The sequence below is a fragment of the Ostrea edulis genome, chromosome 3 (assembly GCF_947568905.1).
Source record: "Ostrea edulis chromosome 3, xbOstEdul1.1, whole genome shotgun sequence".
In the NCBI taxonomy this organism is placed as follows: Eukaryota; Metazoa; Mollusca; class Bivalvia; order Ostreida; family Ostreidae; genus Ostrea; species Ostrea edulis.
The window spans coordinates 95,806,989-95,831,409 of record NC_079166.1 but is presented as its reverse complement, the minus strand read 5'-3'; the positions used below and the strand labels follow the sequence as shown (position 1 = coordinate 95,831,409).

The 24,421-nt window shown below is 34.5% G+C and overlaps 1 protein-coding gene across 1 annotated transcript; it reads right to left on the bottom strand.

Moving 5' to 3' along the window:
* Positions 1-441: 441 nt before the first annotated feature.
* Positions 442-23,301, bottom strand: LOC125677485 (uncharacterized). The gene is made up of 7 exons (XM_048915564.2): positions 23,143-23,301; positions 21,884-21,935; positions 19,016-19,051; positions 16,074-16,109; positions 12,733-12,762; positions 10,568-10,759; positions 442-9,832 (listed from the first exon to the last, which is right to left on the bottom strand). Exons 2-7 carry the CDS (start codon positions 21,933-21,935, stop codon positions 9,063-9,065), a joined length of 1,116 nt encoding a protein of 371 aa, XP_048771521.2. The 5' UTR covers positions 23,143-23,301; the 3' UTR covers positions 442-9,062.
* Between the last annotated feature and the right edge of the window lie 1,120 nt (positions 23,302-24,421).

The following is a 24,421-nucleotide window of genomic DNA, read 5'->3' as shown; positions in this document are numbered from 1 at the left end:
TAAATTAAACTTGGTAAAAATCATTCATGGGTGAAGGGAATTCAAGTTTATTCAAATGAAGGGCAATGCCCTTCTCAAAGGGGAGATTATAGCGAAATGGAGAAAGTATACTGAATTTTTTTTTTAAATCCTTCTAGAAGCAGCGGTCAATTTCAATCGAACTTGTTACAAATCATCCTTAGGTGAAGTGGATTCAAGTTTGTTCAAATGAAGGGCTATGCCCTGTTTAAAGGAGAGATGATAACAACAAAAAAATGCTAAAATAGGATGGGTCATTTTAAAATCTTCTCCAGAATCACTGATCCAGACAAGTTCAAATTTACATGGCACCTTCCTGACATACTGCAGATTCACTTTTGTTTAATTATAGTCCCTTGGGGTAGGTTGGGACCACAATATGTGATGTAAAACTTGCACGGTATCAATTTTGATGTACCAGACGCGCATTTTGACAAATAACGTCTCTTCAGTGATGTGCAAGTCGAAATTTGGAGCTATGCATGAGGGACATAAAATCCTTAGCTACTGGGCTGTCAAGACCTCGACCCAAGGGTCGTAATGTAAAACGTATGCGGTACCAATTTTGATGCACCAGATGATCAAAGAAAACGTGCTATTGTTTGATTGGTTGTTTTGATGTTTTTCGCCACATTCAACCATTTTTCAGTTATATAGTGGCGCCCAGTTTTTGTTGGTGGAAGAGAGAACCCTGATACAATATAAGTGGGAAGAGACCTTCCGAAAGTAAACTGGAAAACTTTCTCTATAACCGGCACGAGCTGGATTCGAACCCGCGCCGACCAATTGTGAGAGGGCGTGTAATTATGAGTGCGATGCTCTAACCAGATTTAAAAAAAGAAAAAAATTGCGCATATATTATAGGAATACAATCTTAAAAACCACTGGGCCGTACAAGTTCAAATTTACATGGCATAAAGAAGATTCAAGTTGTTAAATTCACATCCCGGGGGATGGGGTGGGGTCATGATAGGGAATCAAAGTTTTGTTTTTACATGCGAATATACATGTACCGTATATACTCGCCTGTAAGTCGGATTTTTGGGAGTCAATTTTTGGTCCAAAACTATGTCCGACTTATAGGCGTGTTCTAAGAAGATTGGTATTCTTCTGGGCGGCGTAATGTAGTGTTATTTAAACAACTCCGACGATTATCATGGACTACCACACAAATGATTATCTAGACATATTGTATTGTTTATGCATTTTAAAATTATGTATAAACTAAAAGTACAAGTATTTGGATATCATTATCTAGTTAAAAAGTATTTACATACCGCTATGATTAATACTTTCAATATTCAACTAATCTATCGTTTATCGGTAAAATTGAATTACGAACCCGATTTAATATTGAAATATTCATATGTATACCGGCTGAAATATATTTCATAAAAGATTGAATATTGTTAACAGATAATTTAGATCATCATTCTTGACTCTTAAAATTGTTGATACAATGAATGATACCGGAATCCCACAAGAACAGTTTTCGCGAGGCGCGTGCCACTAAGTAAACACAGTATCAGGTACTGGTAATTAGGAGACCATAATTGCGTAGGTAAACAAGGCATCATTGCCCATAATAGATCAAGGGTAGTGTTTAAACCCCAGACAGGTATGGCTTGGATATTGAGCACCTCATAATTATTAATTTCTCAAAATATTTGTTGAAACATAGGTAAAAACATTACAGCATTGACTTCAAATTGTCGACCGATTCTGACAAAAATTTGTACCGACTTATAAGCGGGTCAATGGCAAATTCCTACAAAATAACCTTAAAAAATACAACCGACTTATAGGCGAGTATATACGGTATAGGAACAAATCTGTAAATTTGGACCAAATTGACAAAGGTAAGCGATGTGACCCATGGGCCTCTCGTTAATTAGATGTGACTCGAGTATACGATTAGGCCCATGGGCCTCTCGTTTGTTAGGCATAGAAAATAGTGCATATTTCTATGTCACTACCCGAGTGATTTTAAAGGGGCATGGACACGATCTGAGCTTAAAATTTTCAAATTTTATTTTTCCATTGTTAGTGTTTACAATGTTTAACTAATGTCAACCAAAACTTGGATATCAGTTGTCGAGTTAAATAAGAGATACAGAGCTCACAATCCTTTGTTATGTAAACAAGACTCGTGTCATGTTTTTGTTTACATATGTTAGATATTCTAGTAAAAGTTTTGTTAAAAGCAGATTTTTCTATTTACACGATAATTCTGGACACAATCGAACAGTTTCTAGTGTTTATCACGTCTCATTTTGTTTTAGACATGATGTTTTTGTATGAAGCAATATATATGTAAACAAAAACATGGCACGAGCCTTGTTTACATAACAAGGAATTGTGAGTGCAATATCCCACTTGTTACTCGACAACTGATATTCAAATTGTGCTGACCATTAGAAATACCTTAGTTAAGCATCGTAAACATTAAAGATGTGGAAAATAAAATTTGAAATTTTGTTTAGTTCAAAACGTGTCCATGTCCGTATAATGCTCAGATGTAAGTTACGGACCTTGGGTTTTGGCCTGGTCCATTCTGCTGTCTGTGTATGCGTCCCACAAAATTCTGTATTATCAGGTCAAAAAAAAAAAGATGAAAGAAAGAAAACTGAGGCTCGTAGAATTCTGATAAAAACACTGATTTATAAACTGATCAATAAAATTTCCCAAAATAAGTGTTTAAATTACATTTTCCAAAGTGTGAAATAAAATCGAGAGCAACAAATCTTCTGATGGATTTATTGACAAGAAAACAATTGCATTATTTAATACAAAAACCTAAGTCTAGACTAAAGCTTTTCCGCGTTGTCAAAAGAAGACAGGGCCCAGGTCGCGCAGTCAACTGTGTCAGGTCGCGCAGTCAACTGTGTTCTGCTTTTTGTGTGGTCAACATTTGAGAAGAGTCGATTGCACAATATTTACAGTTGTTTGCATATTTTCGATGCCTTTCCCTTTGATGTGTATATTGATTGTATTGATAATCATTTCCTCGTCATTGTTGTAAAATTTATTAGACAATAGGTCATAATGGCAGGGTTCTTCTCGATGAAGAAACTTGACTGCAACCTAGTTTCTGGAGTGAGGTGATAGAAAAACATCTTACTGACAGATTGGGTTAGGAAGTCTAGCTTTAACATTTTCGGTAAGTCATGGGATTTTTCCCTGTTTGTGTATAGATTTGTCACAGGCTGAGAAAAATCTGATCTTAGATATTGTACGATGTCCTTCAGACACACTTATTTCTTTGTCTTTCTTTCTATTTTGTACGATGTCCTTCAGACACAGTTATTTCTTTGTCTTTCTTACTATTTTCACCTACGTGTATGAATTTACGTACGACCAGTTAGTGTGTTGTGATGGTATATGGAGAATGTTCCGTATATTTTGTCGATTGAGCTCAAGACTGTATTTTCGGTCATATTACCCCCTCCCCCGCACCCTCCCAGGTTTTGTCACAATATCCCCTCCCCCACACCCTCCCAGGGTATTGAGTTAGTTGCATTGTAATTTAGTAATATGTTAGAAATGCGCTTTATTGAATGTTGAGTAAGGTCAGCCATAAAATGCGCAGGTCTTGGAGCATACATACATGTATTCTCATTTCATATTTTTCTTTTAATATCATGGTTTGTACTTGAAGAGTCATTGCAATAAAGGGACATTATTGTGGTTACAAAAAAATCTGATCATGCAGTTTTTAAATTTCTGAATTCTGAAAAAATAAAAACAAACATTTCAACCATTTATTCTCAGACAGATTCTGATACCACTCAGCCCCCAGACTGGCCAGAGAGATCTGCTTCTGTCAGTTCTGACGCAACTCAGCCCCCAGACTGGCCAGAGAGTCCAGTGTTTCGGTAAATTCTGATAATGATGCAACTCAGCCCCCCCCCCCCCCCCCCCCCCCCCCAGCTGTATCAGAAGTTCTCGGGAAAGATTTGCTGATGTTTGATAAATCAGTTTTCCTATTAGTTTTACTTTTGCTCCTGTTCATCAGTTCATTAGGCTATGGCTCAATCTGATTAAATTTAAGATCGTTGATCTGCTCCGTATTCCTCTTCCTTTCCTGTATCTGTGAAGTCCAGAGGTGAGATATATTCTTTCCAAAACAACTAAGAATGTTCATGGAACAATTTAGTATCAATTGTTTTCCTTTCTATGTTGTATGCCTTATTTCAAGAAATAACTTTGGGTCACTTTTTGATGTGAAATGGAACATTTTCCGTTTTTGACAACCTGACGGTAGGGGTGTTTAAGACGCTATACCTCATTGTCTGTAAAAAAGTGGAGTAAAATGAATTCAGATTTGGATTCAGCATACTAAAAATTATTCAAGACCAGTATCCCGACGGTCCGATGGCCCAATATTCCGACGGTCCGATAGTCCGACATGTTGACCATCACTAAAAATTTTGATTAATAGAGTTGAATTTTATTCATGTCAGGCATTATTTTATGGAAATTACCAGAAACCGCCAAAACCGACACGGCCTGATTATAAATCAGACAACCAATTTCTGACCAACATCATTCAAGTGTGAACTAAATCAGAGAAACCCGGTATTTATGGAAATTAAAACTGCTAACTGATGAAGAATAGGCAAAATATGTAGTAAATGATCCTTACCATTGCAGAGAAATTCAACCGATTTTTTTTTACACGGACGGACAAACATCATCAAGCTTTAAACCGGATTGCTTTGAAATCTGGCCAAAACACATAACTTCTAAAAAAATAATTATTGTCTTTCAATGTTATGTTTAAGTCTCTCCATGTCTTACTCCCTGACATGATAAAATTCTTACATCATTTTGATATCTAACTGACTAGGTCTTTGTGTATGAATATGAATTTAGAAGTCTATGAAATTATTATCAAGATAATGAGGCAAATGATAAATTTAAAAAAAAAAACTTGTTCACATTAATGGTACGATTTGACAAAAATAGCATTCATTCATACATTCATAATACTTGCAATAACCATGTTTGTTGGCAAAAAAGGAAAGAAAAGGAGAAAAAAAGCCTAAAAAGGAAACCGAGCAAACAAAGGAAAACAGAGTCCCGGTGTCATTATCTACGTGAGTCAAGACCTTATAAGAAGTGACTTAATTGTTGAGGAAGTTGTTACTATAAGGCGTGAAATATGCCCCAATTAAAAAAAGATTACAAATGAAGTATATTATGCTGGTAAATATCCCCTCTAAAACAAATTTGGAATAAAACTCAAAATATCACTAAGTAACTGATTGAGATTGTAAATTACACAGACATGCCATTAAATGGCGTCGATAACGAAGAAAATGTTTAAACTGGTTTATATCAACGTTATTTTTAGGAAATGCATCCGAGAAACATGTTTATTCCATAAATATTAAGATAATGTCAGCTAATACTGTAACTATTTGTATGTTTGTAAGACTTTTACTGACACCCATTTTTTATTTTCCGCTGTAAGACATCATTCTCCCCATTAATACCAGACCCAACTTATCAGAATGCCTGTTACTTAAACACATACCTGTGGTATAAGCTGGTGTTTGAAACATAGGAGGAATGCTGTTTTAAAACAACTTTCCATTTCAGATTTCTTGGTAAAAATGAAAATTATAACAAAATTTCCCCTTATTATGCAATTTTTTGCAATATAATTAACATATACCAGTGATTAACAAATTGATAAAAAATGTAACATTATACAAATACTGCTTTTTTTTTTTTTTAGGTCAATACAGTGATTAAGAGGCCTGAGTAGTACACTATTCACCGAGTCCAAAGGACGAGGTGAATACTGTACTTCGAAGATGACTAAATCATCGTATTGACAGAAAAAACTCCAGCAACATTAATTTTTAGCTCACTTGAGCTGAAAGCTCAAGTGAGCTTTTCTGATCGCCTGTTGTCCGTCGTCTGTTCGTAAACTTTTTACATTTTCGACTTCTCCAGAACCAATGGGCCAATTTCAACCGAACTCGGCCAAAAGCATCCTTGGGTGAAGGGCTTTCAAGTTCAAATGAAGGGCCATGTCCCTTTCAAAGGGGGAAATAATCACAAAAATAGGGTGGGGCCGTCTAAAAATCTTCTCTAGCACCACTGGGCCAGAAAAGCTGAAATTTACATAAAAACTTCCTGATATAGTGCAGATTCAAGTTTGTTCAAATCATGGCCCCGGGGATTAGATGAGACGACAATAGGGGATCAATTTTTACATACAAATATATAGGGAAAATCATTAAAAACTTCTGAAAAGTCACAGATGATACAATTTTCACTTGCAACTCAATTTAATCTAGATGCATGGTTCTGATGTCTGTGATGCTGTTCTCTTCTTAAATTGTTAAATTCACGTCTAAGTGTCTTTTTTTGCTCACATTTATGATCTTTCAAAATATGCTTGTAAATCCTATTGAATTAATGGTAGTTTGAAGCATATAAATCATTTTAGCATTCTCCATCCATCAATACCCCCAGAAAGCCTAAACCTTTAATGCAAATATGAGACTCCCCGTATGGGCTATGATACTCAGGTGACCGTTAAGGCTTGTGGAGCTCTTGCTAAATGTTAACGATGAATTGACATGTCATTGTTCTTAATATATTAATCTAATTGATATTGTGTTTTTATAATTACAGTTTATGTAGCATCACACTGCATCGGACGTGTGCAGCCAGAATGTGCTGTAAACTTGCTACATACTGTGTGACACAGAAAACACATGCATACGGAAATAGGCGGCAACTCACCGTGCTTCGTTATCTTCACAATTTCATAACTTTTACACTCCCCGTTCTTTCTTCTTTTCCATACACTCAAAATCTTCTCAAGTTCTTATAATTTACTGTTCCAATATTTGTCGTATCATTCTTCTATGTTTTGTCCCAGGTACATGTCTAATGATTTAAGTTTTGCTATGTCCACACTGTGTATAGAATTGTCACCATCATCATACATATTGATAAGAGCACATGATGACCAGTAACAATATGAACTTCCGGGTTTTCGATACATTTCTTTTTACAAGCATTCTGTGTCCTGTAGAGCAAGAGGCAGAACTTAGCAGTGGATCCGTTCAGATAAAGAGTGGTTTATCATTATATACCAGGGGCGGATCCAGGAATTGCGCTTGGGGTGCGCAAAGTTAGGAGGCAGAGGGTATGGGGGTCGCCTTTAGACCCCCAGTGGGTCCAGGTCGAAGTCCTGGTGGGGGGTCCAGGAGGCGAAACCCCAGGAAGCTCCTGGATTTTACAGATTTTATAGGACTTGAAATAAGTCGCCTATGTAGTCATTTCAAAGGTTACTATTTCCTGTCATTTTAATAAGGTTAAATTTAAAGTTTTCCCAATAAAATTGATTCAATACATCAAAAGATTTTGTTATTTATTTCTCCGATAATGGAAACAGAATTGCTTCTTTTCTCCTTTACATTTTTCTAAACAAGATACTACGATTAAAAATCCTCCACTGTATACACATACAACATTTATAAATATACAGAAAATGCGATTATCAAAATTTTGTGATAAAACACCAGGCATGTTTCAAAAAATGTTTTATTGCGTTAATGATAATCAAAATCCAAGAAAAGTTGTATAGTATCAGATCTTCGGTAATTATAATACAAAAATATTCCCTCTCTTGTGTCATAAAACACAAACAAAAGCAAAATAATATATTAAAAAACGTGTTAAAAACAAAACATAGGGGCAAATGTACACAATATGCAGACGTAACAATTAGAATCAGCAGATACATTTGAGAACTGAGCAGTATATTTACAAAACAATACCATCGTCAACATGAATACATGCACAATATAATTCATTCTACATATGTATAGAAATAATCGAAAACAATTAGACATAAAACATATATAATTATTGTAATTTGCAATGGTGAGAAGGTGACGATGAGGAACATCGAGTAATCGTCATCTTTATTATAAAGTCGTGATTTAGACAAGTACTGCAGATTCCTTATGGACCTGTGCAGGTCAAATCACGAGAATTTAAAAAAAAAAAAAAATCGTGAATGCTCTGTAGAGCAAGGGTCTTTACATTTATTTTAACTGTATATGATTAATTGATTGATGTTTTCCGCCACACTCAACAATTTTTCAGTTATCTGGTGGCACCCAGTTTTTATTGGTGGAAGAGGGAACCTAGATAACCACCGACCTTCCGAAAGTAAACTGGGAAACTTTCTCACTTACCGGCGCGAGCGGGAATCGAACCCGCGCCGACAGAGGTGAGAAGCCGTGTGATTTTAACGGTATAAAAATAAAGCAATTAATTTTAATTCGTTAGTGATGCTTCTCGCGAAATTACGTGATAATAAATTGCTCGCGTATATTTAGGAATTTACTGTATATCATGACGTGTATAGCGAGTGGTACACCTGTCGTGGTAACCTAGTAATGTGGGCGCTCGCTGAGGGGCAAAGCTCCCAGAAGAAGACATAAAAATACAAATCATCCAAATATGATTTATGAAAAACTGTCTTTAGCGCATTGCTTAGGTCACAATTTATGGCAATATAATTCTTAAACAACTGTTGATATCTCAATATGAGTGCCAAATTCTTAAATGGACGCAAAACAATATAGAGAAACCTTTATAAGCATTAAAGACATCGTCAAAGGTCGCCAATTTGTAAGCTTTACTCAGTAAGAAAACGTTTCACTGGGATTACTCCAACTCATAATATTTACATTCGAAGTCAGAACATCAATAGTTTAATTTAAGTATCAAGCGAATCACAAAAATCAGCATCCTGAACATCAATCATTGGTAAAATGGTCACGTAGAAAAAGCAGCATCCTGAACATCAATCATTGGTAAAATGGTCACGTAGAAAAAGCAGCATCCTGAACATCAATCATTGGTAAAATGGTCACGTAGCAGCATCCTGAACATCAATCATTGGTAAAATGGTCACCTGGCCATGACAGGTTCTGTATACTCTGCTGATTCCCTCTCATCATCCAACTCATCGTCATCAGATTGTAAAACCCGAATCTTGTCTCGATCTAAGCTATCTGCACCGATGGGATGACGCCTGGGGTTGCAATTTTCTCCCCGGGGTTTGCCGAATTCAATGAAAATTCTGAATCCATGTCTTCACCTTTTCCAGGTTCGTTTTCTTCATTCTCATAGCTTGCTATTGAATCGTGGGGCTCTTCACCGACACTCTCCGGATTAGTTCCTTTGGGTAAGATGGTAATGTAATTATTTCTTGTCTTCACAATTGGTTCTTCGTAGCCATCGGTAATAGATATCCCATTCTTACGAGTATTAGCCCCATCGAAATATATTTCTGCTCCAGCACCATCATTTTCATTTTGATTTCCTGCAAGAATAGCCAACCTTTGATCATTCATATCACCTGTAATACTGGTATCGTGGGAATAAAGTGCGGATTCTTCATTTTCTTCATTTATCTCGGGGATGCACACAATACTCGCACGTCTGTCATTCAAGTCACTATTCCAAATAGGAACGGGTCTTCTCAAATCCAACAAGTCAGGGGGGACTTCCACTCCGTGATCAGGTCTGTTGAGGAATCGTGGATTAAGAACATAGTCTGCGTAAGATGAGACATAATCATGGTTTCTTGTTTCCATGTTTCGAATTTGTTCATACACCGCATCCCTATTTTGCGTTTTCACTGGCTGATCGCTTTTCTTTATCTTTCTATGTTGACATAATGTGGATATCGTTGAAAAAATCTGTATAATCAAGATGATTAACAACCCAGCAATAATGATTGCCGTCTGAGTAGATATATGTTTGGCTCCTTCTAATGAAAAATAAGGGTATAAAATTAGACATTGCTTTGCATTCATTTTATTTGCTTTACTGACGAGAAATTGATGTGCAATATAATATTCATGCAAGGTGAAAATAACGAACAGTGATCAATGCAAGGTGAAGATAACGAACAGTGATCAATCTCATAACTCCTACAAGCAATAAAAATAAATAATTGGGCAAACACGAACCTCTGGACACATCAGAGGTGGGATCAGGGGTCTAGGAGGAGTAAGCATCCCCTGTTGACCGGTTACACCTGCCATGAGCCCTATATCCTGATCAGGTAAACGGAGTTATCCGCAGTCAAAATCAGTGTGCCAAGAATGGCTTAACAATCGGTATGAAACACGTCAGACAGCATTTGACCCAATGCGAGGTTATACTGACGAAGTAGATCGTTATAACGACCATAGAATTTGCGAAATGCCGACTTCAACCGAAACCGTTGAAATCCCTGTACCATCAACTTGTTTGTCAGTAGCTTACCTCGATTTAAAAACTGACTATACTCAGAACAAGCTCTTGCATATCGAATCAGTTGAGAGATATAAACACCATATGCAGGTGATAATGGAATATTGCTACATAAATATGGGAAGTTGATGATGGAGAAGCTGAATACATTCCGTTTGTCATACAGTTGAGTTGTCAGTTTGCCGTTAATGTCTACTTTCAATATAATGTTTTCAAATCAATAGATACGAATAGGAAACAAACTAACCTCCACATAAATCTGTATTGCATGGCTGTGTTTCTGATGCAAAACTTTTGCCTTTACAGGGAAGACCGCCATACAGTGGAGCAGGTTGAGTGCAAGTCTGAATTATAAAGCGTGTCCGGGTTCCGCTGTTACAAGAGGCAGAACACTGACTCCAAACACCAAAAGGAGTGAACGCAGACCAACCACCGTCCACTATAAAGAATACAAAATGAAGAGTTGGGCAAACATAGACCCCTTGACACGGAGTTGTCATCCCTTTATAACAAGTTTGATATTGATCACCATCTTCATCTTCCTGTTGACCTGTCACACCCACCGTGAACCCTATATCCATATGAGTTCAAATAGGTGAGAAAGTTGGCAATTCATATCACCTTTTTAAAATTCAAAAGCATAGAATGAAAATGTGAAAAAATTCGAATTTTGACTGACTAAGGAAGAGGAAAACCTACCACTGGATTTGTGATGAATTTTTGAAACATTACCCAAAAAGATTATTTTGCTATAAACTAAATTCCCTGGGCAAAATCTGGATCCTTTACACTCTTTTCCACCATGTTTTGGTAAAAGATTATTACAAACTCTGTAACAAGAGCGTTCTTGATTTCCTTCTCCACACGTCTCAGAACTTAACATTCACCAAACACTGACCAAGCACCATTTACTGAATCACGATATAAACCATCGTGCATGAATGCAGGAAAAAGTTACACCTTGAAACTAATATCATACAAGTTGTCATCACCTTTTATTGCATATATTTTTGGAATGATAAAGACAGAAGACTATGCTATTTGAACTTCCAAATGAAGTGGCATTATATTAATTACAATATTACACATATAGTTATCGAGTTATATAAAATGTTTTATGAACATTTTCATACAAAACACATCTCACCAGGACAATCTGAAGTTTTCATTTAAACTAACGTCTTTTCCAGGTTTACCTGACTAGTTATTTTTCATCCTTCCTCATAACCATACAGCAGATGTCATACCAGTCAAAAAACCAGGGTATTTCTGTACTTCATAAATAGTGCATATTTTGGGGTGAACATAAATATTTGCAGACCTCCGGTATTGGATATATGATATAATTGTTTTGTGATTGATCATCCCTATTCAATGATTTGATTATGATTATTTAATTATTATTTGTATAACAAAGAAAACTGAGAGTGGAGGTGAATAATTGAATCTGTATTGAAGCAGAATTTCGTGTCAAAAATGTAGATCTACAGATTTGTATTCATTAGAATACCTTACAGGATGCTTAGAAATACTGGCCGTGCTACTGATCTTTCTGTTTCGGTAGAGTGGGTGATTAGTCAGTGGTAAAATGTGGTACATACATGTTCAATTCAAAGCGTAACGTGAGGAATCAATAAAAAATAAATGAATTTCATTTTCCCACTGTTGAAAGTTCATCAGATCGACAATTCATTAAACATAACCACCCCATGTTGTCGGTAAAAAAGAAATTCAATGTAAGAAAATAGATTTCCTTTAACGTCTGTACTGTGTACAATACAGAAACAAATAGCACGAGTTCTACAGAGCTCTTAAATCGACAATCACAGACACAATAAAATATAGCATATCACAAAGGTGAGAATACAGAAACACATATACATATTTACAGGCATGCTATATAGGTGAACATTTCCAGATGTTAAGAATTAAATACATATGAAACAAAAGCATTGTTTTTAAAATTGAAGAACCAAATTTAAACCAGAGCAGTAAGAGTTTTAAAGAAGAACTATAGCTGTTATAAATAAAAAAAAAATAAGGAAAAATATAATAATGATAAGATCAAAAATAGATAGCTATTAACAATGGTAAAGTAGAAAGCAAGCAGATTAAGAAAAATTAGGAAGAGAAAATAAAGTTTTCAAATAAAATTTAGCAGTAATGCAGACGAAAGGCTACACAATTTGCATACAAAGAAAACGCAAATTAAAAATAGAAAATTGAAAATTGATACATTCATTCAGCAATGCACCACCACACCGTGTCCTCGACAGGAGCTGCATCTGCAGTTCCACCCCCAAAGTATCAATGAATGTTCTAAATTCATTTAAGGTGGATAATTCCTTTATATGGTTAGGAAAAGAGTTCCACAGTGTAGCAGCTGTATAGCTGAATGACTGTTTACCATACCTGCTCGTCCATATCTGTCTTGATAATCTTCTGAAAATATATTTTGAATTACTTAGTTGAACTGTCTGAAGAAGCTTTAAAGCCGAAAGCGCTAACAGTGAAATGTTATTCGAGTTTTGTGTTTCTTGACTTTTATTATTGGATATATATATATATATATATATATATATATATATATATATATATATATATATATGAGCCTCGGTAATCCGGACGCCATTAATCCGGACGCTTCACCTTCCGGACGATTTTCTAGGGAACGGAAGTTTTATACATTATTTTGCATCATTAATCCTGAAATTCGCGTTCTGGATCCGGACGGTCACTTTTTACTACAAAACGTTATTATGCATTGAAAATTGTACCGTTAATCCAGACGGTAATTTTGTTTAGGGAAGGTCTGTGTCGGACAATTTTAGCAAGACGTAAATTATAAAGAAAACAAGCCAAACTGTCGAATTGAAGCGATTACCTGTACCCTGTCAACACCTCCCTATAATTAGGTGGTGTGTGATGATATGTCAGTTAAATAGCACGTGTCGATCGAGACATTGTATTGCCAATTTTCGCACATAAGATCTTTATCGCGTGTAGTGTTGAATTTTGTATATATACATGTATCTGTACTATGTAGCATATTATTTTATAGTCTTGATCAATAGCCTAATAGTATTAATACATTAAACATCATGCCGTAATGATAATATTTTTAACTGCTACACATATCAGGTGTACTGATTCGTAAATTGATTATCGGCTTATTCAAATCTAAAGAGTGTAGAATATACTTCTAGATTCTGGATTTTATACTGTTGATTGGCGTGAAATATACACGTATGTTCATGCACATGTATATGTAGTAAGTTTTTAACGTTTAGAACGTCACACATGTAGAATGTACCTGTGTACAATTGATTCTTGTTACGATGTTGTAGAGCTTTATTGCTTTCGATTTTTTAAACTCTGGGTAGAAGTGAGAAAATTATCATTTTAAGGAAAATGACAATTAAATTTTGTATGTACCAGTAATGTTGGTTTCCCCCAGTTTTGTTCCGTTAATATCGCATCATGAAAATAATAGGTGCTCGTGGCTAGATCAAAGCAGTAGTAGGTCTTAATATTATGAACTTAAATGATTTTTGTTCTCCCGATATTGTCTTGGATAATTATAGAATAAGAAATATAAACTCTGGCAGATTGAATTTTGGTTAAAGAATGTTGTCAACTGACATGATAATCACGAAATTTTTATATCAACTTTGGACGATGAAGATTGTTTTAACAGACCGCCGAACCCGTGAATCGTGACAGATGGAAATTACTGGCCTCGTTAAGAAGTAAAAGTGTTATGAAATGTTTGAAGTGTAAATGATTATGTTAGTTACTAATGATTCATTTACTTATAGTTACATAACGTGTTTCAGTATTTGTTTTAGTGCATACGGTATACACAGTTTTGTATATATATTTGTAGGGCTCATATCTATGTACAATGATATGCAAATGACAGGCAAATACACTGAACATGTACATTAAATTTTAGTGCTTTGAAATACATGTAAATGTTAACATCATCATAATTAATTTACTAATGCAAATGGTCAAATCCAATGATAGAATGTGTTTAATTCACTATGCATCAATAAAGTAGGCATACATTGGTTATTTATGTAAAGATAGAAAATATGAGATTCAATTATCCGGACGCTTCATTTATCCGGGGGATTTTGCTGGGAACCAAAGTGTCCGGATTAACGAGGCTCCACTGTATATATATATATATATATATATAGAACACGGGGATATCACCGATCAAACTAAATACATGTAATCAAGTGTTTGACTCGAATCTTTTTAAAAGCAAACTTATTTGCGTTGAAAAATACTTCACATAATCTGTCATCTGATATTGATACAGTTGCAAATACATAACAAAAAAGAAGTCTTCGACCCTTTGTCAACGACAGTCTTGTGCCAAATTTAGTTATGATTTGATCAGTGTATTTCATTATAGTAAAATTTTAAAATGTGAAATATACTAATGAAGTTGACACGAAACAACAGGTGTTGGACTCATTCTTATTGGATCGTTCTTGAGTTAACTAGATATTTATATAAGGAAATAGGTATTGGAGACCTACTACACAGGACTGCAGATTTTGTTTAAGATGTGTAAATTATTGGATATCTAACTATTTAAAAGTTTCAACATATTCTGGACAAACCGAATTGTTTCAAAGAGGATTGGGTGTGAATTATTGAAGCTGTAATGAAGCTGAATTTCGTGTCAACAATGCAAATCATGTGTATTCACCTTAGAATACCTTGCAGGGGTTTTAGAAATACTGACCGTGTTGTTGATCTTTCTGTTTCGGTGGAGTGGGTGATTATTCAGTTGTAAAATGTGGTATATATATAATACCTTGCAGGGGTTTTAGAAATACTGACCGTGTTATTTATCTTTCTGTTTCGGTGGAGTGGGTGATTATTCAGTTGTAAAATGTGGTATATATATGTTCCATTTCAAAGCGTAACGTGAAGAATCAATAAGAAATAAATGAATTTCAATTTCACACTCTTGAAAGTTAATCAGATCGACAATTCATTAAACATAACCACCCCATATTGTCGGTAAAAAAGAAGGTCAATGTAAGAAAATAAATTTCCTTTAACGTCTGTATTGTGTACAATACAGAAACAAATAGCACGAGTTCTACAGAGCTCTTAAATCGACAATCACAGACACAATAAAATATAGCATATCACAAAGGTGAGAATACAGAAACACATATACATATTTACAGGCATGCTATATAGGTGAACATTTCCAGATGTTAAGAATTAAATAAACATGAAACAAAACTTTGTTTTTAAAATTTAAGAACTAACTTTAAACCATAGCTGTAAGATTTTTTTCAGAACTGTAGCTGTTATAAATAATAAAAAAAAAATAAGGAAAAATATAATAATGATAAGATCAAAAAAAAAAAAAAAAAAAAAAAATAGCCGTTAAGAATGGTTAATTAGAAAGAAAGCAGGTTAAAAAGAAATTTGGAAGAGAAAATAAAGTTTTCAAATAAAATTTAGCAGTAATGCAGACGAAAGGCTGCAAAATTTGCATACAAAGAAAACGCAAATTAAAAATAGTAAATTGAAAATTGATACATTCATTCAGCAATGCACCACCACACCGTGTCCTCGACAGGAGCTGCATCTGCAGTTCCATCCCCAAAGTATCAATGAATGTTCTAAATTCATTTAAGATGGGTAATTCCTTTATATGGTTAGGAAAAGAGCTCCAGAGTGTAGCGGCTGTATAGCTGAATTACTGTTTACCATACCTGATGGTATTCGTGGTCTAGGGCGTTGATTACCCCCTGAAAATATATTTTGAATTTCTTATTGGAATGAAGTCTTGCAGGAAGAGAGGGGTTTTCTTATTTACAATTAAAAAAAAACTTCAAGGGTCATGACTGTTATACGACTGGTTTTCTGTGAGATAAGATTTGATTTATCTAAGAGTTTGTTGTTATAAAATTTAGAAATTCATTTCAAAATTATGGATTATCTCCCTCATGCATAGCTCTTATCCTGAGACGAATTTGACTCCACTTTTTTGGCACGCTGTTTTTGGTTATAATAGCTCTAAAACTTCATTGTTATTTCGGATTTCAAACATTTCGGTTGAGCATCACTAAAGAGACATTATTTGTCGAAATGTGCATCTGGTGCATTAAAATTAGTACCGTGTAAGTTTTACATTGTAAGTACTAATATGATGTGTAATCGTAAAGATCGCTATTGAATGTTTTTAATTTTTAAAAGAGTTTCGTGCACTACAAAAGCGCCCTAACAGAGGGCAGTAACTAAAGTTTGACATGATAAATGAATGGTGGTGGTGAGTTTACTCAACCTATAAAGATGTTTCTTTATCCGTTTATGTACATTTAATTAATGAACTGCGTATTTGCAAATATTTGAAATATGGAAATTAAAATTTAGACTATATTCAACAGTAGGTTTAGCAGTTCATATGTAAGCACAACCTTGAAAAATCTATTAGCTTGAAAAATAATACAGTATCATTTTCCTTAGACTTCTCTCCCGCTCACCTCTTGGATTCTTGATTTTAATGCGAGATCTGTGTCTATTAATCGACTTTGTTGATTTTGTTGTTTAATCGTGTTCTGTTAACAATCATATTATTGTTCGTTGTCAGCATTGTTTACCATATCCGAATCAACAATGGTACGGACTACCAAATATTGCTTTGAACTTAATCACTCCAAATCCTTATCTTCCCACCATTTTATTTCTCAATCACATTGTTTTGGAAGTTTTTACTCTAAATTTGTCTGATTTTTATAATTTTGAAAAATAATTGTATTTCCATCCCGACCCGACCATGGTATAAACTATCTACACCATCGTGAGTAAACAGGCTTACAACGAAACCATTTTTCTCATTCAGGAGAACACTGTATCATTTTTCATTCTTGTGAACAATGTAGATTACTGGTACTTGTCATTTTTTCGTGGTGTGTGATATTTGTTTATGTAATATATGTCTATTGATAACGACGCGTGTTGCGTCGAAAATTTGAGTTTTAATTAACAAACAGTGTCGTCGCCTTTTCAGTGCTTTTATATATATAAGGCTCACTGCGGGTGTGACTGGTCAACAGGGGATGCTTACTGCTCCTAGGCACCTGATCCCACCTCTGGTGTGTCCAGGGGTTCGTGTTTGCCCTACTATCTATTTTATATTGCTTATGGGAGTTGTGAGATTGATCACTGTTCGTTATCTTCACCTTGCATATTGTACGCGGGGATATCACCGATCAAAGAAAATATCTTGATCTCATTAAGAATTATTTAAAAATCTTCAACAATAATAAGCAAGTGTTTGGCTCGAATCTTTTTAAACGCAAACGTATTTGCGTTGAAAAATACTTCATATAATCTGTCATCTGATATTGATACAGTTGTAAATGCATAACAAAGAAGAAGTCTTCGACCCTTTGTCCAAGACAGTCTTGTGCCAAATTTAGTTGTATTTCATTATAGTAGAATTTTAAAATGTGAAATATACTAATGAAGTTGACACGAAACAACAGGTGTTGGACTCATTCTTATTGGATCGTTCTTGAGTTAACTAGATATTTATATAAGGAAATAGGTATTGGAGACCTACTACACAGGACTGGAGATTTTGTTTAAGATGTGTAAATTATTTGATTTCTAACTATGTAAAAGTTTCAACTTATATTCTGGACAAACCGATTTGTTTCAAAGAGGATTGGTTGTGAATTATTGAAGCTGGTAGTGAAGCTGGATTTCGTGTCAACAATGCAAATCATTTGTATTCACCTTAGAATACCTTACATAATGTTTAGAAATACTGACCGTGTTATTGATCTTTCTGTTTTGGTGGAGTGGGTGATTATTCAGTTGTGAAATGTGGTATATATATGTTCCATTTCAAAGCGTAACGTGAAGAATCAATAAGAAATAAATGAATTTCAATTTCACACTCTTGAAAGTTAATCAGATCGACAATTCATTAAACATAACCACCCCATGTTGTCGGTAAAAAAGAAATTCAATGTAAGAAAATAAATTTCCTTTAACGTCTGTACTGTGTACAATACAGAAACAAATAGCACGAGTTCTACAGAGCTCTTAAATCGACAATAACAGACACAATAAAATATAGCAGATCACAAAGGTGAGCATACAGAAACACATATACATATTTACAGGCATACCATATAAACATTTCCAGAAGTTAAGAATTAAATAGACATGAAACAAACGCTTTGTTTTTAAAATTTAAGAACTAACTTTAAACCACAGCTGTAAGATTTTTCGGAACTGTAGCTGTTATAAACAATAATAATAAAAAAAAAATTAGGAAAAATATAATAATGATAAGATCAAAAATAAATAGGTATTAGCAATGGTAAATTAGTAAGCAAGCAGATTAAGAAAAATTAGGAAGACAAAATAAAGTTTTCAAATAAAATTTAGCAGTAATGCAGACGAAAGGCTGCACAATTTGCGTACAAAGAAAACGCAAATTAAAAATAGTAAATTGAAAATTGATACATTCATTCAGCAATGCACCACCACACCGTGTCCTCGAGAGGAGCTGCATCTGCAGTTCCACCCCAAAGTATCAATGAATGTTCTAAATTCATTTAAGGTGGATAATTCCTTTATATGGTAAGGAAAAGAGTTCCAGAGTGTAGCGGCTGTATAGCTGAATGACTGTTTACCATACCTGCTCGTCCATATCTGTAAGGGTCTTCATAATCTCCTGAAAATATATTTTGAATTTCTTAGTTGAACTGTCCGAAGAGGCATTGAAGCCGAAAGCGCTAACAATTATTGGATATATATATATATATATATATATATATATATATATATATATATATACATACACACACACACTGAGAAACACACATATATATATACATATATATACACTTTTAAATGCGGAAAATATTTTACTGTAAATGATAACATGTCATGCAAGTCGAAAAACTTACTATACTGCTTTATTTGCAACGGGTGTGGGGAGGAATATATTGGACAAACCGGAACACAACTAACAGCGAGGATGCGTGTCCATCGCCAACAAATTAACGATCCCAGTACAAGAAATACCCCATGCAGCGAGCACTTTGACACCTGTGCTAGAGGCAACTACAGCGTATTTCCATTTTATAAACTTTAAACAGAATCAACGTCCATAAGACTTGCTAAAGAAAATTATTTCATTAAACTGTTTTCTCCTAAACTAAACAAACTTTAATCAATGCATATATGAAAAATTCTGATTGTTAAACCTCTTAATTCATCAACTTTTATCATGTAAATGTTCATGCTTATTTTGTCCAAGTCACCTTTCCCGAACTGTTGTATTATGACGTCATGTATCTATTCCTTCCTCGCAAAGACTATCATGACGTCACAATAGACGTCCCTAAGATAAACAACTTTGTATTCATTACTAATTTGTATTCACCTGATGATGGATGTTAAAATCCAGAAAGCTCTAGTGATTTAAATACAAGGTGAAGATAACGAACAGTGATCAATCTCATAACTCCTACAAGCAATACAAAATAGATAGTTGGGCAAACACGGACCCCTGGACACATCAGAGGTGGGATCAGGTGCCTAGGAGGAGTAAGCATCCCCTGTTGACCGGTCAATATATTTTGGAACTGTATATTTTCCTGCTTTTTTATTGAATTATTTTGACTGTGTGATATCAACTCTTTCTATATACATGTATAAGCACAGAAACCCAACAACATCCTGCTTTCGTGATCTAAGACAAATGGTATCCAACATTACAACAACATTACCTTAAAACATAATTAAAGATGGAATAAAGAAATCCAAGGCAACCACTGACTGGTCTAAATTGATTGAAGGTATATAATTCATTTAAGATATATGTTAAATGGTTAAATAAGGAGTTCCACAGTGTGTCGGCTGTATAGCTGATTGACTGTTTACCATACCGTAGGTATGCGGTCCTGAAATTGTATTTTGAATTTCTTAACTGAACCAAATCCTGCAAAAACAAAGAACATTCCTTGTTTGACCCCCCCCCCCGCCCTAATGAAAACAACAAAACGAAACAAACAAAATTCATTTGCCATGGCTCTCATTAGACTGGTTTTCAGTGAAGGAAGCTTTGGTTTAACTATGGGTTGATGGTAAGAACTAATATGGTCTTTATATATAAATCGTTGACCTTGCTCTTGAATGCTTTCAAATTTTCTACAGTTTCGTGCGCCATAAAAGTGCACTACCAGTAAGACTAACTGGTCTATAATCAACCATATCTAATACAGTGATTGACATGTGTATCGGGATTAGCTGTGCTATTTGCAAGGCGTCTGTAACGATAGAGGAATTGAAAAACATATTTAGAAGTTTTTTTTTAGTAGTTTGGCTTTGTAAATGTAATACTGTCTTGTTGTGGACAATCGTCATTAAAGCCATTATACTTGTATAGTCCTTGTCAATGGTCACATTTACAAAGCAGTTATTGAATATTTCTTTGATTTTAAACTCGTCAGTAACCAAAAAATATTTTTGTTCTGACAAGACTACCACTTCCTGGAAACAACTGCCTTTGTAAATGTAAATTAAAATCAACACCTTATGAAAAAAAAAATAATGGATGTATGTCTCGTTCACACAGAGTGATTGATTGTCATATCAGTTATATCTTCTCCACGCGGGCATTACAAAATGTCAATAAAATTAAAGCCCATGAAATAGATAGTGAGTACTAAAGTTTCTTCTGTGTTATATATGAATGGCGAAGATAACGAACAGTGATCAATCTCATAACTCCTACAAGCAATACAAAATAGATACTTAGGCAATCACGACCCCTGGATATACCAGAGGTGGGATCAGGTGCCTAGGAGGAGTAAGTATCCCCTGTCCACCGGTCACACCCGCCGTGAACCCTATATCCTGATCAGATAAATAGAGTTATGCGTAGCCAAAATCAGTGTGCCATAAATGGCCTAGTAATCGGTATGAAGCAAATCAGACAGCATTTTACCCAATGATAGTTTGTATAGGCAATCTAGATCGTTATAACAACCATAGAATTTGCGAAATGCTGACTATAAACGAGATTGTTAGATTTTTTTATTGAAAGTTGACATTAACGGCAAACTGACAACTCCACTGTATTACATACGGAATGATTTCAGCTTCTCCATCGTCAACTTCCCGTATCTATGTAGCAATATTTCATTCTCACCTGCATATGGTGTTTTAATCTCCCAACTGATTCGATACGCAAGACTTGTTCTGGGTATGGTAAGTTTTTAAATCGAGGCAAGCTACTAACAAACAAGTTGATGGTACAGGCGTTTCAACAAAATATATAGTTGGGAAATCACGGATCCCTGGATACACTAGAAGTGGGATCATGTGTCTAGGAGGAGTAGCCATCCCCTATCCATAGGTCACACTCCCCGTATTTTATGTTAGCCTAATACTAGAATTTGCCTTTTACGTGGAATGCATATGATTTATACCAGATATATGCATGATATTTTTCCGGTTTGGTACGATACAAACTATGTACTATATACATCAAATTTACCTTGAAAAAGAGCATTACTGAAGCCGAACAGGAGTAAGATGTAGCACATCATCTACAAAATGAAAAAAAAAAAGAAATCGAATAAACTACAACAGACTATGGACATTCTTTTATTATAATGATGGACACATGATGTAAAAAAAAAAAAAAACCATTCGTCGTTTAATGTGGAAACACTCATGATTGGCGGAGGAGAGCAATGTTAATGAAATACAAGTTTGTCTCCATATTGCGGGACAGAAATCGTGTTTCACTTATGTTTCATGTTTCAATGAGCTTTGAATTCTTAAACGCACTATCACCAGGGAACGGATATTGACTCTTCCGAAATAACGACGCAATAATGCTGATGATGATAATGATGATAATGATGGTGATGATGGTGACAACGACGATAAAAGCTGATCAGATATATGCTTGATGTATTTTTTTTTATTTCTACAGGTGTTCTTCTGATAAACAAATATTTGAAATAGTTAGTCCCAATCTTCCCTAAAATAAATAGATAAGTACATAGATAAGTAAATATATACATAAATAAATCAAGTTACGATATCTTGGACTTGGTAGAAAAGGCATTTAATAGTGATGAATTTCTGTGTGGCTTATCAGAACTTACATGTAGGTTTTGTTTTCAAACTATTATTTCAGGAAGTAATCATGAATAAGTAGGTCCATGAAAATTAATTTTACAAAAACAGTAGAATCTTGTGGATTGTACGCACATGGATTTAATCTATTCACATGTATACCAAATGTTGTGTCATATACATGAACTTAATGTACTCCATCTAGACTTTCTAAAGATTATGATTTTGTTAAACTGATATATGCAATTTATTATTTATCGAATGGTTTTTATCTAATACTGTTCTTTTAAACTGAATTTAGATGACATTATAGGTATATATGATTAGATAAATTCAATCTTATTTATAATCATAAATGCAAACTAGATTTGGGGAAAATCCATTTCTGCGGTTCATTTGATGCTGTTGACATCTCTGGTGGAGGCGTAATGCGCCACACTTAAATATGTCCATATGGATGCGCTTTGTGTCCGATTAATTTGAAAATTGAACTTTAAAAAAAGACCCGAAAGTCAATATTTTACGGAATTGCAAGAATTTGGACATAATTGTACTAATATTAAGATGAAAAATGCAAGTCAGCGGGAATATGACGTCCTAAGGGAAGACAATATTTCCAAAGTTGTTTATAAATACAACATGTCATTATAACAATAACTGGGTACTTACGTTACTATCGATTATTCCGTAAAATATTCCTGTAATATAATACACGTGTCCTGATGGTAAGAGTATCTAAGTATTTACTGTCATACTTTTTCAAAAGTCATACTGGTTAACAGAATGGAAGGCATATACTATATACTATATAATGAACAGAGCGTCCTCTTTGTTCCTTGTCGTGTTTTATCGAGGGAAGCAGGTTTCCCAGGCTTTATATCTGTATGTTGTGTTGTGACTTAGGAGTACAGAACTTGCTTGTCTATGTCATTCTTTAGATCTATGTTCACGTGATTCAGATTCCGCTGTATATTATCATGAGTAACCATAAGGTCTTTGAAGTAAAATATTTCTATGATAATTTTTCTAATCATCCAATATGTACTACGAGTATGATAAAGACTTTGACTGTTCTCAGGGGAAAAGTGGAGCTTTATTCAGAAAACCGATATTATCTGATTTCACCAAAAAACCTGACAAAAATGGTAACGCATAAAAACTGAATAAATAATATGAATGGACTCGAAACACCACAGAGCTATCTGATTTCGAACCCGTTTGAGCGTCACAGTACCTGTGGCAATATGGTGGGAAAATAACCTACATGTATTTGTTATTTCAAATGAATCAATAGTTATTTAGTAACTGATAATATCGACCTCTGCAGTAGAATACCTATCATAGTTTGTCCTCATGGTGTAAGAATGAACTTCGTTTGTCTTTGAATTCATGAATATACCTCTATTTTTGTCCAATAAAAGCTGTAATGTTCTTTCACATTATCGAAATTGATATCAATAAATGCATTAAAATCACGTGAATTATATATATGAAGGAAAATGCCTGTAGAATAAATTTTAAAAAGGTTACATTTAAAGATAGCGCAATCAAATGTCAAGAATCCGTGCATTTGATAGACTATTAGTTCCTGAATCACCTACTTTAGGAAATTACAATAATCATTGGACGTTCACTATCTGACTTGGAGCATACACGATTAACTAGGGAATTATCTTGGTTACTTTTTAAGCACAGTGCGTTAAGTTGCAAAATTTTCAGAAAGTGTAAAATTTATAAAGCTTGATATGCAACACAGTTTTTATTCCTAAGATAATATCAAAAGATTACAACATACGGGACGCAAAGGTTGATATACAAATTATCATTTTAGTAAATTGTACAATAGCTAATCTGGAAGCTAGTGGTCCAGCTCCATAAACTGGTATAAAGTTCATTATAGTCCTAATATTATATGCGCACATGGAAGGTGAATATAACGAACAGTGAT